At 52.7% G+C, this 18,864-nt stretch overlaps 7 protein-coding genes across 7 annotated transcripts; 2 read left to right on the top strand and 5 right to left on the bottom strand.

The window, feature by feature from the left end:
* Positions 1-2,809: 2,809 nt before the first annotated feature.
* Positions 2,810-3,580, bottom strand: F5Z01DRAFT_632541 (uncharacterized protein; the record flags this gene model as incomplete). The annotated part of the gene is made up of 1 exon (XM_046261866.1): positions 2,810-3,580. The coding sequence occupies one exon, from the start codon at positions 3,578-3,580 to the stop codon at positions 2,810-2,812; it is 771 nt and encodes a 256-aa protein (XP_046122387.1).
* Positions 3,581-4,231: 651 nt separating this feature from the next.
* On the bottom strand, positions 4,232-4,630 carry F5Z01DRAFT_632540 (uncharacterized protein; the record flags this gene model as incomplete). The annotated part of the gene is made up of 1 exon (XM_046261865.1): positions 4,232-4,630. The coding sequence occupies one exon, from the start codon at positions 4,628-4,630 to the stop codon at positions 4,232-4,234; it is 399 nt and encodes a 132-aa protein (XP_046122386.1).
* A 1,964-nt stretch (positions 4,631-6,594) lies between these two features.
* Positions 6,595-8,752, bottom strand: F5Z01DRAFT_670179 (uncharacterized protein; the record flags this gene model as incomplete). Its single annotated transcript, XM_046264522.1, has 2 exons — positions 6,595-7,514; positions 7,564-8,752. The coding sequence occupies 2 exons, from the start codon at positions 8,750-8,752 to the stop codon at positions 6,595-6,597; spliced, it is 2,109 nt and encodes a 702-aa protein (XP_046122385.1).
* A 915-nt stretch (positions 8,753-9,667) lies between these two features.
* Positions 9,668-12,176, top strand: F5Z01DRAFT_643288 (uncharacterized protein). The gene has a single exon (XM_046262704.1). The coding sequence runs from the start codon at positions 10,159-10,161 to the stop codon at positions 11,914-11,916; it is 1,758 nt and encodes a 585-aa protein (XP_046122384.1). The 5' UTR covers positions 9,668-10,158; the 3' UTR covers positions 11,917-12,176.
* Positions 12,177-12,705: 529 nt separating this feature from the next.
* F5Z01DRAFT_197006 (uncharacterized protein) lies at positions 12,706-14,176 on the bottom strand. Its single transcript, XM_046258062.1, has 2 exons — positions 13,622-14,176; positions 12,706-13,573 (listed from the first exon to the last, which is right to left on the bottom strand). The coding sequence occupies exons 1-2, from the start codon at positions 13,703-13,705 to the stop codon at positions 12,893-12,895; spliced, it is 765 nt and encodes a 254-aa protein (XP_046122383.1). The 5' UTR covers positions 13,706-14,176; the 3' UTR covers positions 12,706-12,892.
* On the bottom strand, positions 13,381-14,509 carry F5Z01DRAFT_197642 (uncharacterized protein). The gene is made up of 3 exons (XM_046258063.1): positions 14,372-14,509; positions 13,622-14,319; positions 13,381-13,494 (listed from the first exon to the last, which is right to left on the bottom strand). The coding sequence occupies exon 2, from the start codon at positions 14,264-14,266 to the stop codon at positions 13,715-13,717; it is 552 nt and encodes a 183-aa protein (XP_046122382.1). The 5' UTR covers positions 14,267-14,319; positions 14,372-14,509; the 3' UTR covers positions 13,381-13,494; positions 13,622-13,714.
* A 1,626-nt stretch (positions 14,510-16,135) lies between these two features.
* On the top strand, positions 16,136-18,768 carry F5Z01DRAFT_615082 (catalase/peroxidase HPI; the record flags this gene model as incomplete). The annotated part of the gene is made up of 5 exons (XM_046260845.1): positions 16,136-16,483; positions 16,533-16,906; positions 17,104-17,129; positions 17,181-17,245; positions 17,302-18,768. 5 exons carry the CDS (start codon positions 16,136-16,138, stop codon positions 18,766-18,768), a joined length of 2,280 nt encoding a protein of 759 aa, XP_046122381.1.
* Between the last annotated feature and the right edge of the window lie 96 nt (positions 18,769-18,864).

Genomic DNA, 18,864 nt, shown 5'->3' with positions numbered 1-18,864 from the left:
GACTTCCGCTTGTTACTTTTCGGTTGCAACAACTGTGAGAATCGAGCGCGGTTGGAAGGTGGGCTCTTCTTTTAAAGGGAGTCGAGGTTCTTCGAGATGCGTCGTTCTTTGGCATATCTGTTCTTCTGAATTGCGAGGCGATGAGACTCGGAGTCGTCACTGCGGAGGCCGGGACGCGTTAGTCGAGAGAGGTGTCAGGTGGTGCCGCATAAGCCCTTCTGGGTCAGTCTCAGCCGTGAGTTCTTCTAGATATTCAAAGGATTCGTCGGGGTTCGGTCGACGGGGCGGAACAACATATGCTTGACTTTGGTTAGAATGTGTATGTCAAGTTTCTATGCACGACTTACCACTTGGATCAGGAGACTCGTTGCTTTGAAAACGACGATTCCCTTCGTCCCTTGGCAGTTCACTGTCTCTGCAGCCATCTTCTGCTTGCCTACTTCTTGCTGCTTCCTGAGGGGTTGTCGGCCGACGCTGAGAGCACCAGGGTGCAGTATGGAAACTTCTATGGTGAGAGAAGGCGACTGGAGACTGTAAGGCAACAGGACAGTCCTGCATTTGTGTTAGAAAAAGCGAGTCGACCGGCTAGTTGTAAGACTCTCACCTTGAAGAGACATAGGATTGGATGTTGTGCGAAAGTAATTGAGCATGGCTGAGCAGTTGCTTTCAGAGAGGCACCCAGAGAAGAACATGAGCTCGAAAACCTCCCCTGTGTGAAAAATATGCTGATGCGAAGGAAAGAAAGAAGAGCGCGATCGTATGAAGATCATTGCTTTTGGCGTTGGCAGCGGTGTGCAGGCCAATTGTGTGGACATGATTAGCAAGGCAAGCATGTCTGACAAACAGCACAGACCAGGGACCAGGGACCAGGAACGAAAGCTGTCGCAGTTTTGTGTGGTCTGGTGGCTTCATGTTGTAATGTATCGTGTAAGGGTTAGATATGGACATGAAAAGATGCTTGTGGAGTGTATATGCCCAGTCATGGACAGTATAGGGATTAGAAATCAGTTTAGCGTGCGCCGCCCTTGGATGTGTCACCTATGGTGTTCTGTGCACGTGCTGACTGAATTCGGACGATAAGAGGTGAGGACTTTACCATGGTGGTGAGGACAATGGTCTGTTTGGCAATATTTGGTCGTGCACGGTGGTCTATGGAATCTGGACCAACAACTGTCGTACACCATTCTATTACTACCTACCTCTACGACTCTGAAAACTCAAAAACCTTGCCTGATTCGGCGTCAACGTCGAACACCTGTCCTAGACTATAGAAGAGAGCATCGTGGTCGTGCGGATAGCCATGCTGTAAGCAAGAGCCATGAAGCTGCATCATATACCGCGGCTGTCTTGCCAGAACCTTCGCTCAGAGGGCAAAGTACACAATTTCGAACGCGGATGAACACCTAGAGTGAGGCAGTGCAGTTGATGAGGTTGCACAGAGGTCGAGATGGCCCACCAGGCACCAATGTCTGAGTCACACAGCTATTCGCGGAACTCACTAACTACTTACCTGAGCTACACTTCCATATGCCACTTGATTTTGCCTCGCTGACAACGATCTACGTCGTCACTGCGCTGCTCATTGCAGTAATTTGCCATTAATGACGACCTGATTTCCGCGTAGAATGCATCGAGAACCTCAGAAGTGGCCCAGGCCAAGCGCCTTGTTCGGGCTGGTGCGTGTTCACATGCGGTACGTTGGTCATCCCATTTTAACGGTGAATGCTCTTGAATCCACTTGGCTTGTTCACCAGCGCGGCATGTGACTTGCCGTGAGTTCAACGCGCTTTTAGTGGATAGGTGGGGCGCTCTTGTGACTCATTTGTGGTACGCCCAAGATATCTCATATGTTTGCGTATGCCCGTCACTGTGTTGTAACTTGTAAGCGAGAGGCTCATTAGTCCGGATTCAGGGGGTAGCGCAGCCAGATATACCTACCCTACACTCTGAGTGAGAAATTACCAACGGCGCTTTGCTTTCTCATATAAATGCTCCTGGGTAGCTGAATGCTTGAAAGAATAGTAATTTCGAAGACATACTGCCTTTGTGCTTCTTTGTCTATTCCACAGGACACTGAGGGTAATGTGTCGCACCATGCGGTTGTTACGGGGGTTGAAAAAATTAGGTGCCTTCGCAAGCAGTGAGATGTTCAGGGCAGACAAAGCTCTATCATTTCCGAAGTGAGTGTGGTCGGTCATAACTTGGATGATGTTGAATAATGTATCACAAGTTGACGAACTCAAAAGAGACCAAATCAATGAACGATGCAACATAAGTAAGGTAGGTTTTATGCATAAGGTACCTACCTACCTACATGCCAGTGATGCACGCGACAACAGCGGAGTTCACGTGTATCGTGCATCAACCCAACACCGCCCACCTCATATGTTAGTCTGCCAGCAAGACCCTGCTGCGCAAAGCGATGCTGATCTGTATCGAATTGCGCAAGTTCGAGACCTGCAAGAAGCTTCTGAAACCCATTCACTCGACGCTGCGCGCCTCGAGTCTCTCGACACGCGCCTGGACGCGCTTGGAGCGTGTTGCGAAACGTCAAGCTCCCCTCGATATCGTTGACTGGCTTCTGATATGGCCATCGGTCCAAGAAAAAGGTGAAATTCACCAACGCAGGCGAAGAGAATGCGCCGATGAATGAGAATGAACTGCGTATGGCAACAACCGCGCATGCTGACAAACGGCCCCCGACGAAGGCAAACACGAGCTACCGCAGTGCAATTGCAAGCGTCTGACTTGACAACCCAAGGCGAATTTGCACCTGTAATTGGTACCAATAGGACATCAATTGTTCCGATCAAACGCTAATTGCACCACCTAGCTTTTTGGCCGCACGCAATTGCCACAACTTCAAGACGGCAGCAACTGCCACGTCGCCCACACGCCCGTCCAAATGCACGACCGCCGCATGCTGCCCTGTCCCCTTTGTGTAGTGGAATCCCTTGGCCTCTCCCCAATACGCCAAAGCCTGCCCTCGCTTGTTATCGCCAGCGACAAGCTTCAGCGCCTTCTTCGACTCAAAGCCCAGCGCGTGGCTGGCCTCCCTCTTGTCCGTTTCGACCCACTTGTGCACCTGACCATCGACTTGGAACGACATTGATACGAGATCGCGAGTGTTGAGGCGGTCTGTCTGACCACCCTGCCACCTGGCGTCTGCCTTTGTGCCCGACATTCCCGTGCTCTCAACCTCCACGAGTGGCTGCGACGGGCCTGGGCCTGTCGAAAAAACACTGAGCTTGTCCGTTGTGAACCCGAGGTGGATGGTGGCATAATACTCCTGCCCAATATTGAACATGAGATTGCCGCGGCTGTCTATGGTCAGGTTGACAGTGAGCCTGGACGGGAATACGTTTGGTGAGCGACTTGGCGCCGGGCGGCCGTGTTGCTGGTGTCCGTGTGCTTGCTGGTCATGTTGACAAATGCATGCGTGGCTCCGAGGTAGGTCATACGGGTTGCCAGCGGGAGGCTGGTACGTTATAGGTCTATGTGTTTGACGGTTCGGCGGGTACCCGTATGGCTGCCCTGAAGGCAACCTGTATTGCTGACCAGGCAGATGAGCATGCTCCATCGGTGCTTGTTGTTGGTAGCTGGACTCTTCGACTTAGAGCACCTCGAGTTGGTCAGCCCGGGCGTCGGGACTGGCCTCACTTGTTGAGCTAGTGCAAATAAAGCAGTAATGCCGATCCCTGTGGACTTGACTGTAGCGGCAAGCAGTCGGTCAGGACTCCATGTCGTTCGTCATTACCACTGCTTTGTCTCTTTCTCTTTGTCTCTCTTGATCAAGGTTTGTTCTCTCGGCCTAACCACTGTCTTCAACACAAGCCCAGCAAGCGGAAAGCATCCCATTCACTCCACTTGAGCCAATCAATCACAAATTGTCTTCACCCAGATCACACCATTGTCTGATGGACCACTCCCCGGCAAAGGCTTTCTTACAGACACCTGCTCAACCTCACGCCACCTGGTGACCCTTTCTAATCTTCCCGGATTTTACAGTACGTTTGACCTCGTTGGTGTCGTCGTCTCGTTTGCTATTAACCACGCTGGTGGATAGTCAAATAACTATTCGAATTGCTGTTTTTGTCCACCTTCACAACAATCAGTTCAGTTCCATTCGCATCATAGGTCAGAAGGACTTACATACCCCGAAAGTCGCCAGATTCACTGGATATGAAAACGCCATTTCGAGTTTGACGTGTATCGTAACGCGAGCGCTGGGCTAGGCAGCCTGCATCTCCGTTCCCAACTCATGCACTTTCGCGGCCGCATCCAGAGCCATTTGAATGGGGTGGAGCGTCTTTGCCTGTGCATTGTGGCCTAAGCTGATCAGTTGGTCGAGTTGACTTTCAATACCCTGCACCTGGGGGCGCCACCAGCCATGATCTTGAGCGACTTCCAGGAAAGCGTTGGGCTGCATATTTGCCAGAAAGAAGGCTAAGTGAGTCAACTGGTGTGTCTTGTTGGCCCCGTGTTTGCAGCCGTGGTTCAATTGCTCAGCAATGAACTTCACCAGGTCGCTCCGGATGGCATCGAGGCGTTTCTCATCCAGTGGGAAAACGACGAGCTTGGGATGCCTCCATTCCCAGTGTAGAGCTGTACCGTCGAGACCACGTATCATTTGTCAATTGGAAGCCATGATGCACATTCAGTGATGCGCAACTGCTTTTTGGTGAGCAGCAGCAACGTGGGGAGGCCTGGAGATACTCACCACCTGCGCCACGTCTTCCGCAGACGCACGGCCCCGTTCAATGATGTGGCTGGCTCTTTCATACACGCGTAGATTTGGTATTCGCGGAGGTTCGTGGGGGACGACAGCTCGTGGCCCGGTCCCGGGGGCGGCGGGATGGAGATTTGGATGACACTACGACAATTTGGGTCCTGGGATCTGAAAAGAAGGAGTGACGACTGGAGACCATTTGGCCCCGGGCGTGGACAGTGGAGACATGATGTAGCACGAATGACATCTCTTTCATTGGGCAACGCGGTCATGAGTCTGACTCCGCATCAAGCACAGCGCCAACTTGTCCGGCAGCTACTACATCCGCCCGCAACCCTCCGAAGGCTGACACGGCCTGATCAGACTCCTGTGGCCCAAGTGGCCACTTGGACACAATGTCCAGCCCTAAGATCAGCATGGCCAAGTTTCTGTGTAGGTTGCATCCACTACATCCGTCTGGATCCCATCGCTGACTACTCAGAATTTGTCGAAACGAGCCTTACGCATATTTCCACGCTCACGATCAAACATTACGAATCAACAACCGATGATGTGCGATCTTCACCATTCAGTATTCACGATGAGTCTGAGCACAGGTTGGACATTCTGAGTCAAACTGCAGAGTTCTGGAAATACGAGTCAAAACAACCGGAAGGGTCCAAGGCAAAGCATCGATCCGAACCCGTTGGCTATAACAAGCGTTGAGATTGACCTTGAAAGCATCCCAAATGGCCTCATTCGTTTGTTTAGGAGCCTTTCCCTGTCCGACCACTACGCCTGTAGCTTGACCACGCACTTGAATATGTGATCAAGCTTCTGCGACTCTGGCGAGTTTTGCTCAGAAACGCCTCGACCAACTTTGCCAGGCACTTGCAGAACGAAAGAACAAAATGCGAGTGCTGAACCAGGCTGTTTAGTCACGACAGACTTGGCTTCACTTGGCACAAGATGGATACTACGCCGAACGAGGCCTTGCCTGGTATTCAAGGGTGTCACATCGTAGAATTGTTCGTGGCAAGTGATAGAGAGTCTCGTCTTGTCAGACGTGAATGGGTTGGCTTGCCATTGGAATAATTCATGTATAGTCAGAACACGGTGCCTTGAATCAGGTCTGCTACAAGACTATACATTTTAACCAAACTAGTTCTCCGATTGAACTAGATCTTTGATTCGACAGCGGGAATGATTTAAAGCCCAGCGCAAGTCGCTGGCGTCTATGCTCACGATTACCATCACGTTTCCGGTGACATTTGACTTCATCGTCTATGGCCGGACACTGCGCTACCATTGACCGTGTCTTTAGCTTGCCCAGCCTTTCAAATAATGCACTTTGTGTTGAGAGAGATTTGTATCTTCTCTCTCTTCAAACAAAACTGGCATATCCTAGTAGTTTGCCTCTGCCTGTGTTGTTGGTCGTTGATGAGAAAAGGCATGTGGCTATGTACAACAGCTACTGATAGTCGCCATACATTGCCAGGCTGTTCATCACTGTTTAAGTTTCAATGAAATCACTTCCGATGCTCTCATACTCGCTCGCCACTTGTGACAGCAAGTCCGTGGGAACATTGCTCCTACAGTCATTCACCCAGTGTTCCACGACTTTGAAAAAGCGCGATGATTGATGGCGCGTTTTCAATACTTCTTTTATTGCAATTGACTGAGCTGCAGAATCTCCTTAGCCTCCATACCTGCCACATCTCGTCTTGTCGGAAAAAGGACAAGTGCTGCTGAAGCCCACTGTCGCCTGGACGCCACAAAAGGAAATGAAAAGACATCGCGCGACTGATAAAAACTAGGCGAACCGCAGACGGCGAGTAGAAAGTCGAGAATCGTTCAAAAGTCAATAAAAATTCAGCAAGACGATATCAGGTGAGTGGTTGGTATACAACCTCGCCAGACTCGTAAGCAAGCTTGGACGCTTCTTCAAGCGTAAGCATGCCTACAGCTGGGTCCCCCATCAGATTGGGGAGCTCGCGATGCTCCGGAAGCGTGGATAATCTTTTGATAATACGTTCGCGCACCTTCGTGTAGTAGGTGTCGAATGGTGCGGTGTATCCGAAAGGGAGAATGCCGGCATTCCTAGCCATTGTCTTCGCCGCAATGCGGTTCGCCATTAGGCTGACGAACTTCAGGAGCTTATCCGTGCCGGTCAGTTCCAGCGCCTGCTCATACACCTCGTCGTCGTCTACTCGCTCGTCCTGGACCTTGAGGAGATACACCATTCGGATGCCCCAGAACTCTCTCAACGGTACAGAGTCGACGACATGGTGAGACGCGCCGTCCGTGTCCTTCCCAACGTTCTTGCAGAAGGCCGAGTAGTCTCTGCTGTCGTCGCCGCCTATTTTGGCGGTCTGAGCGATTTTGAGGACCTCTTCCTCTTTAGCTGGGTTACCGAAGAGCGATTTGTGCTGCTGGAGATCCGTCGTGCTGGGGACGTTATCCAGCCGGACTCCTCCTTGCTCTTCAGTGTCAACTAGCTCAACTGGTTGATTCGGGACGGAGAACGTGTCGCTACAGTGACGCTTTGCCGACTCTGTCATCTCCGAATCTGGCTTTCGCTTGCCAGAGAAGATGTCGGCGTTGGGTATGGGAACATTGGAGTCCGGGAGAAGCTTTGGCAATGTTGGGTTCGATATTCTCCTAGTCACCGTGTCGAATGTCGCATTTCGGAAGGACAGGCTTTCATTGGAAGGCATCGAGAATGGCGAAGACAGAGGCAACGCACGAGGAGCCTCGCTTCTGGAGCCAAAAGCTCCAAGAATCGTTGTGGGTGTCTGTACGCTACCTATTTCACTCTGATTAGCCTTGATACGATTTTGCGATAGAAGACTTACCCGTTGGAGGAGCACTGGCTCTCGCTCCGAACCCGGCGTCATCGTCACGCGCTCCAGCCAGGCCCGCTTCGACGTCTTTTGCCAATGAAGAAGCGAATAGGCGTTCAATAGTCTGGAGTATCTTGTTGAGCTTGTTGTTGCCGTCATTTTCTATCTTCGTGGCCAAGTCCAATAACGTCTGAGCGTCGGGGGGTATCTGAACCTTCGCCTTGACGAGGCTTTCCTCAGCTTCCGAAAGACGAGTCTCGAGCTCTTTGTTCCGCTTCAACAGACCCTGAGTCTTTTCCTGCCAATCTCTGGTTTCCTTGTAGTGAACCTCCGCCATTAGATAAGTCATGTAGGCAGCTTTTTGAGCCTTCTCCTTGTCCGAGCAGCCGTTGAGAAGCTGCTCTGCGACGAAATCCAATGGCTGAGCGATTGTGGCTGGTGCTAGTAAGGTTTTCTCAACGTATGTGAAAGACGGGAGGGCGTCCTTGTCCTCCCACTCATCAAGCGCTTCGTCCAGGGCAGATAGTCGGTCACCGTGAGGACGCATGTTCTTGCGCAACCAACGGCCTAAGTTCCCTCTTTTTTGAACCGGCAAAACAGCCAGAGTGATGAGCTTGATATATTCCAACACCTGCGTCACCTCGTTGTCCGAACACTCGGCAAACTTTTCAATGACGTTTTGGACCTTGTTATATGCACCCTCTCCTTCACGAAGCGTGTACTGCTTCTGCACGTTCTCTTGACGCTGAAGCGGATGCTTGGGAACTGACCCATCCCGACTTTCCATGCATTGCTGAAACATGTTGGTGAGACGGGCGCCTGGGTCCGTCGTGTGTTTGGCCAGAACTGCGGCAACGAACTCGCGGCAGTCCATCGCAGGAGTCTTTACCACGGCAGCACCCTTGTCTGAAGATCCCTCAGCCGATGAAACATTCTTCAAAGGAGATGGCTTTTTTGCCGACGACTCAGGCACAGTGGCTCTTGTCTGTGTCGGGGTGACCTCCTTTACCGTGCACCGAGGTGTCGACAAGAGCTCTTGCGCGTCAGAGAAATCCAGAGTCGATGTCTTCGTGTAAGATTTGTCAACCCATTCAACATACTGACGTTGCAACTTAGCGTTGAACGGCACAGGGAACCAATTGTCTTCGCAGCCCGCTACTTCAGCCTCAACGGCAGTGGGCATCCATTGTGACCAATTCATCTCTTCGTGGATCTTGACAATGATATTGTCGCCTCTTCCACGGCTGCTGTAAGTATGGCAAACGTCGTAGATTAGAAGCGTCGACGCAAGAGGTACAACCTGTACGCGGTACCGCAGAGAATGGAGAAAGGCCTCTCGGTATGTTCCGCGAAGTTCCTTGAATGGCTGAAAATCCGAAAGGGAGCCTTTTGATGACGCCTAGTCATCAATCGATATGGCGTTCGCCGCTTTCTGGATAATGTCCTTGTATTTCCCAGCGTCCTTAGACAGATTTATGCCGTTTCGGAGCAAAGACCGATGGCAAAGCTTGGTCGCAACAAGATTCCTCCGCTTTGGATCACGGAGTCCTTCCTCGGGGAACTCTGTGACGAGGGCCTTGGCAATGCGGTCAACCGGCTTGCCCGAGATAGTCGTCTCCATCTGGTGAAACGCGGGTGTGAGCGTGAATTGTTGGCGGGCGACTGCCCGATGCGGCGTTCGAATTTGCAGGGCCCTCGTAGCCTCTTCGGAATCTGGATGGATGGTGTTTCGTAGATCTGGTGGCTTGTCGAGCTCTTGCGCGGACTTCTTTCCTGAGTCTGAGCGGTTGTACGGGTTCACGCCATTGAGTAGATCGGGCACCGGATGGGAGGTCTTGCCACTCTGTCGGCGCTGAGTGTCCCCCGATTTAGGAGCCATTGCTACTTCAGGAAAATCGGCGTATGAAGCAACGTATTGGCTAGAGAGACAACGTGAGCACTGGGTAAATGTTCGAAGAACGAGTATCTAGAGACGTGCAGGGACGGCAAAAGAATGAACCTGACGGTTCCGAAGTATGTGAAGAAGTGAAAATTTTTTCACGTAGGGCAATCTGGACTGCTTGCAACGGGTCCGTGGACGGTTCTCCTGGGCTGGACACTTGAGTCTGACTTCAGATGAGATATGGACCGATAAGGACTGAGGATTAGCTCACTTTAGAGCCACGTTCTCTATCGTCGCATTTCCTCCATGTCCCATAACGTATCTTATAATCCTTGAGAACAAACGATCTATTTCTTAGTCACGATACACCGGGTTGCGTATGCTATTTCGGCAGAGAACTACTACGATATCCCCCACAGGGTGAGATATTGACGAGATCCGAAAACCCCTCCCCGGGGGCTCCAATCGCGAAGACTCCGATAAAGAAACCGAAATCAGCGAATACAAGCTCCAAGGACAATCGAAGAGAGCTTGGCGAAGAAGAGCCTCGCTGGCAGCGAGAGTATTTCGGGCCGTCAGTCGCCAAGATCGCGAATGGGGGCCCCCTTGGACTCGTCAGTCCTCAACACGACCTTCACTCTGAACCAGCATGTTCACATAGAGCAACGAATTCCGACGCTATAATCGAGGAAGCCGACTTGCTGGAATATAAGCCCGATGCAATTATGACTGGAGAGACACGCGAATCGGAAGCCGCCGTTGCCCGTAACTCGAGTGCAGCCGCGGAATCAGTTGATTCTCCTCATGGTCAAAAGATGGACAGAGCCCCGTCCATGTCTCCACGGGAACGAGACACCTTCTTTGACTACGAAGAAACGTTCAACGGGATAGTGAATGACCCGACATGGCTGTTAGGGAGCATCTGCGAGGGCGTTGACCAAGCAGAAGATCAAGAGACAGGGGGTGTGGTTGATGATTCACGTCGCCGCCGGTTCGGCAACATGGATTACGGGACTCAAAATACCGCAGGGGTTCCTCATGATTCTCCCTTGACACACCATGCTGAAGATGTCCAGCACACACATGGAGAAGGGGTTGATTGCTGGACGAGCCAGATCGAGGCGTTATTAGGCGCCATAGACGGCCACGCCACAGCTGACGACCAGGAGAAAATATTTTCTTCTATCAGCAATGGAATGATTGCTATTTGGGAAGATGAAAGACATCGGGAACAACTGATGACTTGGATCGACAATAGAGCTTGTGACGGAGCCGATGGACTCGACAAAGAGTTTCAAGATCTCCAACGACGGATTCTAGCAATGATCGCGACGATTGTCGAGCAATGTTCTATTCGTAAGTCAGTAGAGACACTTACATACGGCAGTACTCGTCCGCTTTCTGGCTTGATAACGGGATTGGACGACTTCGCGAACAAAGGAGGGAGAATGTCGGAGACGCAGGCCATCACGAAATCTCGGCAAATGGTCCGCGTTCTTCATATATTGTTCTCGGCATACATAAAACGACAAAAGAAAACGCAAGAGCTGGAAGGGAAAGACGAGGGGACGCAGTTTCATCGTGGCAATGCTACGTCAAAGGATCTTGCAGGTCAGATCGAGCATCTCCGGGAAGCGCTAGGCGATAAAGAGTCCCAAATGAAGCGCATCCAAGACGAACTATCCTACTGGAAGAGAAGATACGAAGAGACATCGAAAGCGGCACAGTCTGAACTTTGGAGAGCATTATTGGTGTTGGTTGAGCAGACAACAGATATAGGATCATTGAAGCGCAGACTGGTCGACGATGGAGTTGACCTCGCTACTACGCACCAAGAAGACTCAACCACAATGCACGGCAGCCTAGACCATCTTCTCGGGGACCTGTCTGGGCCCGACGTGCCAGTTGCAAGCTTATCTACCGAGCGACTTCCAAAGCGAGTCAAGACTCTTGACATCGACTCGGCGAAGCTGTTACGTAAATATGTGTTTCCTGGCAGCTCGCAAGAACTCGCATTTGTCCCAGACGATGTTCCGCGACAAACGAGTCTCTTACACGCCGTCACCGACGCACGCGATCTCGATGGATTCCCAGATGTCCAGATGATACTTCTTCCCAGTGGCCGGGCCGGAAGTCTCCCTCAGTCACTCGCCAGAAAGCGATGTACAGTCCTTGACGCAATCGATAGCGTGAACTTGGTTGAAACTGATATCAATCGGGCGGAGAAATACATCGCCGATGTGGCAAACCAGGCAACCGCTTGGACCGCCATCGATTTCCGAGTGCGTCAGAACAGGTGGAAAAGCTTGTACGCTGCCGTGAGAAAGAGACTCTGCCAGCGCGTGGCATCAAATGCAGAGAAACTCGGGTTGAGTTGGAAATGGACCAAGTCCGATTTCGACACAGCCGACATGCTGTCCGCCGAAGAACTGCGAGTTCTGGCTAGGCGAGGGGATGTGTTGGTGCCGACATGGTGGACTTGAGTTGGAATACATATCATATCGAGCCTTTAGCAGCAGCATTATCGCTCTTGTGCAACAACAATTTTACGTTCTTGGCCTCGAAATGCACCTTTCCAAGACGTTGCCAGAGACCCCGCGGCCGCCTTGACGGTGTAACGGGGGTTGACGGCTCTGAGAAACTGAGCTACAATTTGTGATTGATTTACCATTTCGAGATATCATTGTTTATCAGATTGAGGCTTCGGTCGCCTCGACTTGACGTAGTAAGTGACGACTGGTGCTGCGCGGTGCTTTGTGACAAGATGTCATGCGCGTCCATAGACTCCATGCACCAAACATGCAGCAGCAAACCAGACGCAACATTGCCAACAGAACAGTGCCCTGCATAGTGAGTTGAGCAGCGTCAAGGAAGCATGATCGTGCGAGACAATTTCATATCCGTGCCAGCTTCGTGTCAAAGGGGGAGTGACGACGGGCGAATTGTAGACAACTGGATGGGCTTTTTGATATTCAAACAGCCATGTAATCGCGGGTGGTTTGCCATCTCCACAGCAGTTGCTGTGATCGACGCACTGCCCAGGTACGACAGGACTGATACTGAATGGTAACAGTGACGCACGCATGGTTGGTTTGACATCACGCAAAGGCAGCAACGGGGAATACCCAGATCAGACAAACCGCAGTCTTGCAGGATGTACAGACCTCTGCGTCATTAAAAATCACCTTACGAAGCACCACAACAAACGAGAAACCTCTGCCTTCTGATCTCTGACATATTGAGTCTGCCTTTTATTCACGAATAGAATAGGTTTCTGTCTCCCTCCCCTTTTGATTGAAGTAGCACATTGGTGTGGCCATAGTCGTTTGCGCAGGCACATGTGTTGTGTGAGGTGTTCGCCATGCTCAGATACCGACACCAAGCCACGACAGATACGAGTCGACGGCTGCATCATCGAGACGTCCTTTGGGGGTCCTCATGGCACAAGGGGCAACTCAGTCACGGGACCCAATTCTGCGTCCTGGGGCCACCGACACCAGGATACGAAATTGGGACCAGTGACCGAGCTGCCCCTTTGCACAATGAGGACCCCCAAAGGCCCAGGAGGTCGAGCTTCCGGACACCCAGCGGCACTATATCTTTCTCTCCACCCAGGTATAGAATGGTCTCAGGGACATTCCATGTTCCTCCGTCAGTTGATTCGCCTCCTAGCGACTCCAGCGATTGTGGTATATAAGGGCGAAGCCAAGTCTCCCGACCATCTTCAAGCAATCGACTGACGGTCGTCCTCAATCTTTCCGCGCCGTACCACACGACTTTGTGGCTGCACTGATGGAGAGAATCAGGGTACAATGTGTCTCCGTACAGAGCCGGGAAAATCTGGGACTGGTAGGCGCTCCATTCGACAAAGTGCTCGTCTGTCGTGGTCTCAGAGGTCTCTTGGCTTGTACATGCCGAGGAACTTGGGCAGTTTGGAAGGCGATGACTGCCAGGCCAGGTCAATGGTAGCACAATGTCCATTTGCATCTTGTCCTGACTACGCAGAATGAGCATGTAAGAACCATCGACCAGATGTGACTCCTCGATAGTGCAAACAGTGTCTTTGACAATCTGGTCAGAGAATCGTCCTTCATTGATTCGATCGGGTACGAGGTGCTCGCTGGGGATAATGAACGCACCCTAAGAACTCGTTAGATCCGTGATAAAGTCAGTGCTCTATGGGCTTACCTCAAGCTGCGCCGACTCTTCGCGCTCTCTCCCGAGCTTCTCTTCATCTTCATTGCGGGTTTGCAAAGCCTTGATCGGTTGCATCGAGGACACCTAGTCCTTGATGGAGAGCGCTTTGGCCACTTTTTCGATGATTTTCTTGTACCTTCCACCATCTTCAGGTACGTCGATGCCATTCCGACGGAGGCTCTTGCGTGCGAGGGTCGCCGCAAGCCGATTCAATCGACAGAAATCGCCAAGGCCAGAGTTAGACTCACTACCTCCCAGTCCTAGAATTGTAGCGATACGCTCGACCGGTTTTCCTCTAATGAGGTGGTCGATTCTCTCCTCTTCGAAAGTCAGGCATACTGTCTCCCGTATCACAGCCGGATGTGGACCAATGGAGCGCGGGGCGTGACTCCAATCTGAAGCTATATGGCCAGTCCGGCAGTCGCGTTTCTCCAGTCCATGGGCCAGTCCGGACGCCTCACTGAGCCATTCAATCGATAGTAGCGACAGGCGGGGTGTACAAAGGGCAGGGACGTAATCAACGCAAGCTGATGACTGGAGCTCTTCGCAGATCTCTGGAGTGACGGCAGGCCCAGAGGAATGGCAGAGGGGGGTCGGGTTGCCACGAAGTACGCCATCAGTAGCGCCTGCGTACATGCCTCGTCTTCGGCAATGCGGTAGACACGAGACTGAAAGAGAACAGCCAAGATCTGCATTTTGTGTTAGTATGAACAGACGGCCAGCTAGCTGAGAGATGCTCACATGACCAGACCCGGATTCGATATCAGTGGGACGCCGGATATCCAACTTGGATTGGAGTAGGGAGTTGAATGCGAGGTTCTTGCAGGAATATCCGTGTGATAGGATTCGCGACGCCTCTCGGCCTACGCGATGGCTTTGTTGAGGCACCTCAGAGGCGGACGAGGTGGCGCCGTTGATTGGCGAGAAAGGGATTGAAGGTAGCTGAGTAGTTTCTTGGAGTGCAGTGATATGGAAAGAAGATGATGAGGAAACGAGGACGTCGGTGGGCTTGTATATATAGTGGTGAAGTTGGCTGCGAGTAACTGAACAGAATGTGAGTGAATGGGCCAATGAAGTCACGTGAGCAGGCAAGGAGTGCACCAAGTCACTGTAGGGCGATAAGCCACACACTCCAATCAATCACCAGCCGTGACAACTTCTCAAAGACTCTGTTGGACATTCGAGGTCAATCAGTACAAATGCATCAAAGCAATCATGGATTCAAGAGTAGCAAGTGCTATGTTTGTCGGGTAAGTATTGGACACCATCACGCCCGACTGCCTCTAACAATCCTGCAGAAGGCATCAATCATGCAAGGTCACACATACGAATCCCCTGGAGAAACAGAACCCCAAGGCCATCGCGGCCGTGGTAACCGCGGTACCAAGAGGCTTGCTCAAACAAAGTCGATGCAATCCATCAAGGCTCTACAGACCCAGCGCCGCGGTGCCAAGAGATTTGCTCAAACAGGGTCGACCGAATGCCTTCCGAACTTTATACCAATCAAGGATCTTGGAGGCATCACGTACAGCAGAACCGTGCAGCTGGTGCCGCAGGGAGCGTATTTAAGTACTAGTGGCGCGGACTGCAAACGTCGCCAAGGCGCTGTCAATCAAGGACTGGGCGTCTTCGACCGGAAGTCTTTCGGACTTCATCCCTTTCAAAGAGCTCAGAGGGATCTGCCGCGGAGCGTTATTACACGCCATAAGATACCGCGTCCAAGTTGTCTACGACATCTGCGTGAACTATTTTAATCGAGGAAAAGGCGATAATCTAGTCATCAAGATACACGAGGAGCTACAGTGGTCGCGATGGCTAGCCACTGCTCTCGAGGCCGAACGCGCCGGCTGTCACGACGACTGGTTCGCAGTGCCGTATGACGCTCGACCCTGAACCCGCATTCTAGCCTCGGGTTGCCCCATTCGTGCCTGCATCACACAAAGTGTACACTGCCTCCAGGTGAGGCGATTTTCTCAATGCTAGTGGGGCTTGTCCGGTGTCGCACGCCACCAAATGGCAAATACAAACGGCCACCTGTATGGCCATCATCCCGAGACGCCGATGCAGCCGGTATCGATGACGCTCTCGACAAACTGAGTCGGCTTGTGGCAGCAGCCAGCCGCAAGAGGCAGCCCCCAAAGGGCAAGGACGTGTCGGGACATGTATGTAGAGCAGACTCATCGAACGGATACTAGGACACACTCAATTGAACTTCAGTCCAGCAGAGTTTGGGCTTCTTTGACTGGGGGAACCTCATGCCATGAGCTGGCGACTGAAGGCTGGAGCCAGCCCAGGCGGGTCCCGATGACCCAATGGAAGTTGTGGGGTTGACGATCCCGGGGTCAGCTGCTATGTGGAACTAAGTTTGCAAGTGCTGTCGCTCTCAAAACCTCGGCTCCCCCCCTCACCCGCACACCCCTCTTTGCATGCTCGCGCGTTACTTCTTCAATCCCATTCATTCTCTGCAAACAACAACTACACGTCTATCAACCATACGTCGACAACATGGGCGAAAACATTGAGGAGAAGAAGTGTCCCTTCTCGCGGACCATGAACACTGGAGGCGGTGGCATGCAGGTCCGCGACTGGTGGCCCGATAGCCTCAAGCTCAACATCCTCCGCCAGCATACGTCTGTGACGAACCCTATGGATGAAGATTTCGACTACGTCAAAGCATTCAACAGCATCGACTACCAGGCGTTGAAGGAAGACATCCGCAAGGTCTGCAACACATCGCAGTCATGGTGGCCAGCTGACCATGGCCACTATGGTGGTTTCTTCGTCCGTATGGCTTGGCACGCCGCTGGTACCTACCGCGTCTTTGATGGTCGTGGCGGCGGTGGCCAGGGCCAGGTACGTGGTACATGCGCATTTAATGCAAGTTCAATCTAATCGTCGGTAGCAACGGTTCGCCCCCCTCAACTCGTGGCCCGACAATACCTCTCTCGACAAAGCGCGTCGTCTCCTTTGGCCGGTGAAGCAAAAGTACGGCAATAAGATCTCCTGGGCCGACCTCATCCTCCTGACGGGCAACGTCGCCCAGGAAGATATGGGTTTCAAGACTTTCGGCTTCGCCGCCGGCCGTGCTGATACTTGGGAGGCCGATGAGAGTACCTATTGGGGTGCCGAAGATACGTGGCTCGGCAATGACGTTCGCTACAAGGACGGACAGAAGGGTCTGGCTGCTCATGGCGTGATCTCGGGCGATGAAGGTCCCGATTCCAAGAGTCGCCCCAAGCATGGTCGCCAGCTTGAGGCGCCACTCGGTGCTTCTCAGTAAGTATTGTTTGTCCCTTCTATTTGTTTTCGGTGTGCAGGCGCGCTAGCCTGCGCTTTTGCACCAATTTCCGGTCGGCTTCATTCTGGTCGCCGCACCCACCACATCTGCTCACCTACACCTCCTGTTCATCTACAACCACACAACAACATAGCAAACGTTTAAATAATGGAAATGATGCTGATTTACTGGGCAGCGTAGGCCTTATCTACGTGAACCCCGGTTAGTAATCATTATTATTTAACGTTGAGTGGCTAAACTAACTGTATGCAGAGGGACCCGATGGCAACCCTGATCCTGTTGCTGCTGCTCACGATATTCGTGACACATTTGGCAGGGTAAGTGTCTCAAGACGAGATGGACGTGGAACAAACGTGGCTGACTCATCACCTAGATGGCCATGAACGACTACGAGACCGTGGCCCTGATTGCCGGTGGCCACAGCTTTGGCAAGACCCATGGTGCTGGTCCCTCTGACAATGTGGGCGCCGAGCCTGAAGCTGCCCCTATTGAACAGCAAGGCCTGGGCTGGAAGAGCACTTACAAGAGCGGCAAGGGCCCGGATGCAATCACCAGTGGCCTCGAGGTCACCTGGACCAAGACGCCCAACAAGTGGTCCCACAACTACCTCGAGTACCTGTTCAAGTACGACTGGGAGCTCACCAAGTCCCCCGCAGGTGCTTCTCAGTTCGTTGCCAAGACCGACGACCTCATCATCCCCGATGCCTTCGACCCCAACAAGAAGCACAAGCCTACCATGTTGACGACCGACTTGTCCCTCCGCTTCGACCCCGAGTACGAGAAGATCTCGCGTCACTTCCTCGAGAACCCCGAGGAGTTCGCCGACGCCTACGCCAAGGCGTGGTTCAAGCTTCTCCACCGTGACCTGGGTCCTCGCGACCGCTACATCGGTCCCGAGGTTCCCGAGGAGGTATTCACTTGGCAGGACCCCATCCCCAAGCCCGACTACCCCATTGTCGACGCCAGCGACATTGCCAACCTCAAGCGCGAGATCCTCAACACTGGTATCGCTCCCCACAAGCTGATCTCCGCCGCTTTTGCCTCTGCCTCAACCTTCCGTGGCAGCGACAAGCGTGGTGGTGCCAATGGTGCCCGCATCCGCCTGGCCCCCATGAAGGACTGGAAGGTCAACAACCCTCCTCAGCTGGCCGAGGTCCTCCAGACCCTCGAGGGCGTCCAGCAGAAGTTTGGCAAGAAGGTGTCCATGGCCGATCTCATTGTTATTGGTGGCAGCGCCGCCGTCGAGAAGGCTGCCAAGGAGGGCGGTCACGATGTCGAGGTTCCCGTCACCCCCGGTCGCGGCGATGCCACCCAGGAGCAGACCGACGTCAAGTCCATTGCCCACCTCGAGCCCTTCGCGGACGGCTTCCGCAGCTACGGCCAGTCCACCGACCGCGTCAAGACCGAGCACATGCTCGTCGACCGTGCCCAGCTCCTCACCCTGTCTGCCCCCGAGATGACTGTTCTCCTGGGTGGTCTCCGTGTCCTGGGCGCCAACTACGATGGATCCTCGCACGGTGTCTTCACCAAGCGTCCCGGTGTCCTGACCAACGATTTCTTCGTCAACCTCCTCGACATGAGCACCGAGTGGAAGGCCAACAGCGGTGGCGACACCTTTGAGGGTGTCGACCGCGAGTCCGGCAGCAAGAAGTGGACCGCTAGCCGCACTGACCTCATCTTTGGCTCGCACGCCGAGCTCCGCGCCTACTCCGAGGTCTACGCCTGCGCGGACGGTGCCGGCAAGTTCGTCAAAGACTTTGTCAAGGTGTGGAACAAGATCATGAACCTCGATCGCTTCGACCAGGCAAGGTCCGTCTCATACTCCAAGCCCCGTCTATAATGTGGCTTGCAGCTGATTTGAATTTTCACTTTTAGATTGTAAGAAAAAAGAGGAATCAATTTACAGGATCATGGGTCTCCCTCAGTTTGGACCAAC

This window comes from Emericellopsis atlantica, assembly GCF_019669845.1.
Source record: "Emericellopsis atlantica unplaced genomic scaffold F5Z01scaffold_2, whole genome shotgun sequence".
NCBI classification, from domain to species: domain Eukaryota; kingdom Fungi; phylum Ascomycota; class Sordariomycetes; order Hypocreales; family Bionectriaceae; genus Emericellopsis; species Emericellopsis atlantica.
Note: the sequence above shows the minus strand (reverse complement) of the source record. Positions and strands in the feature narration are given on the sequence as shown.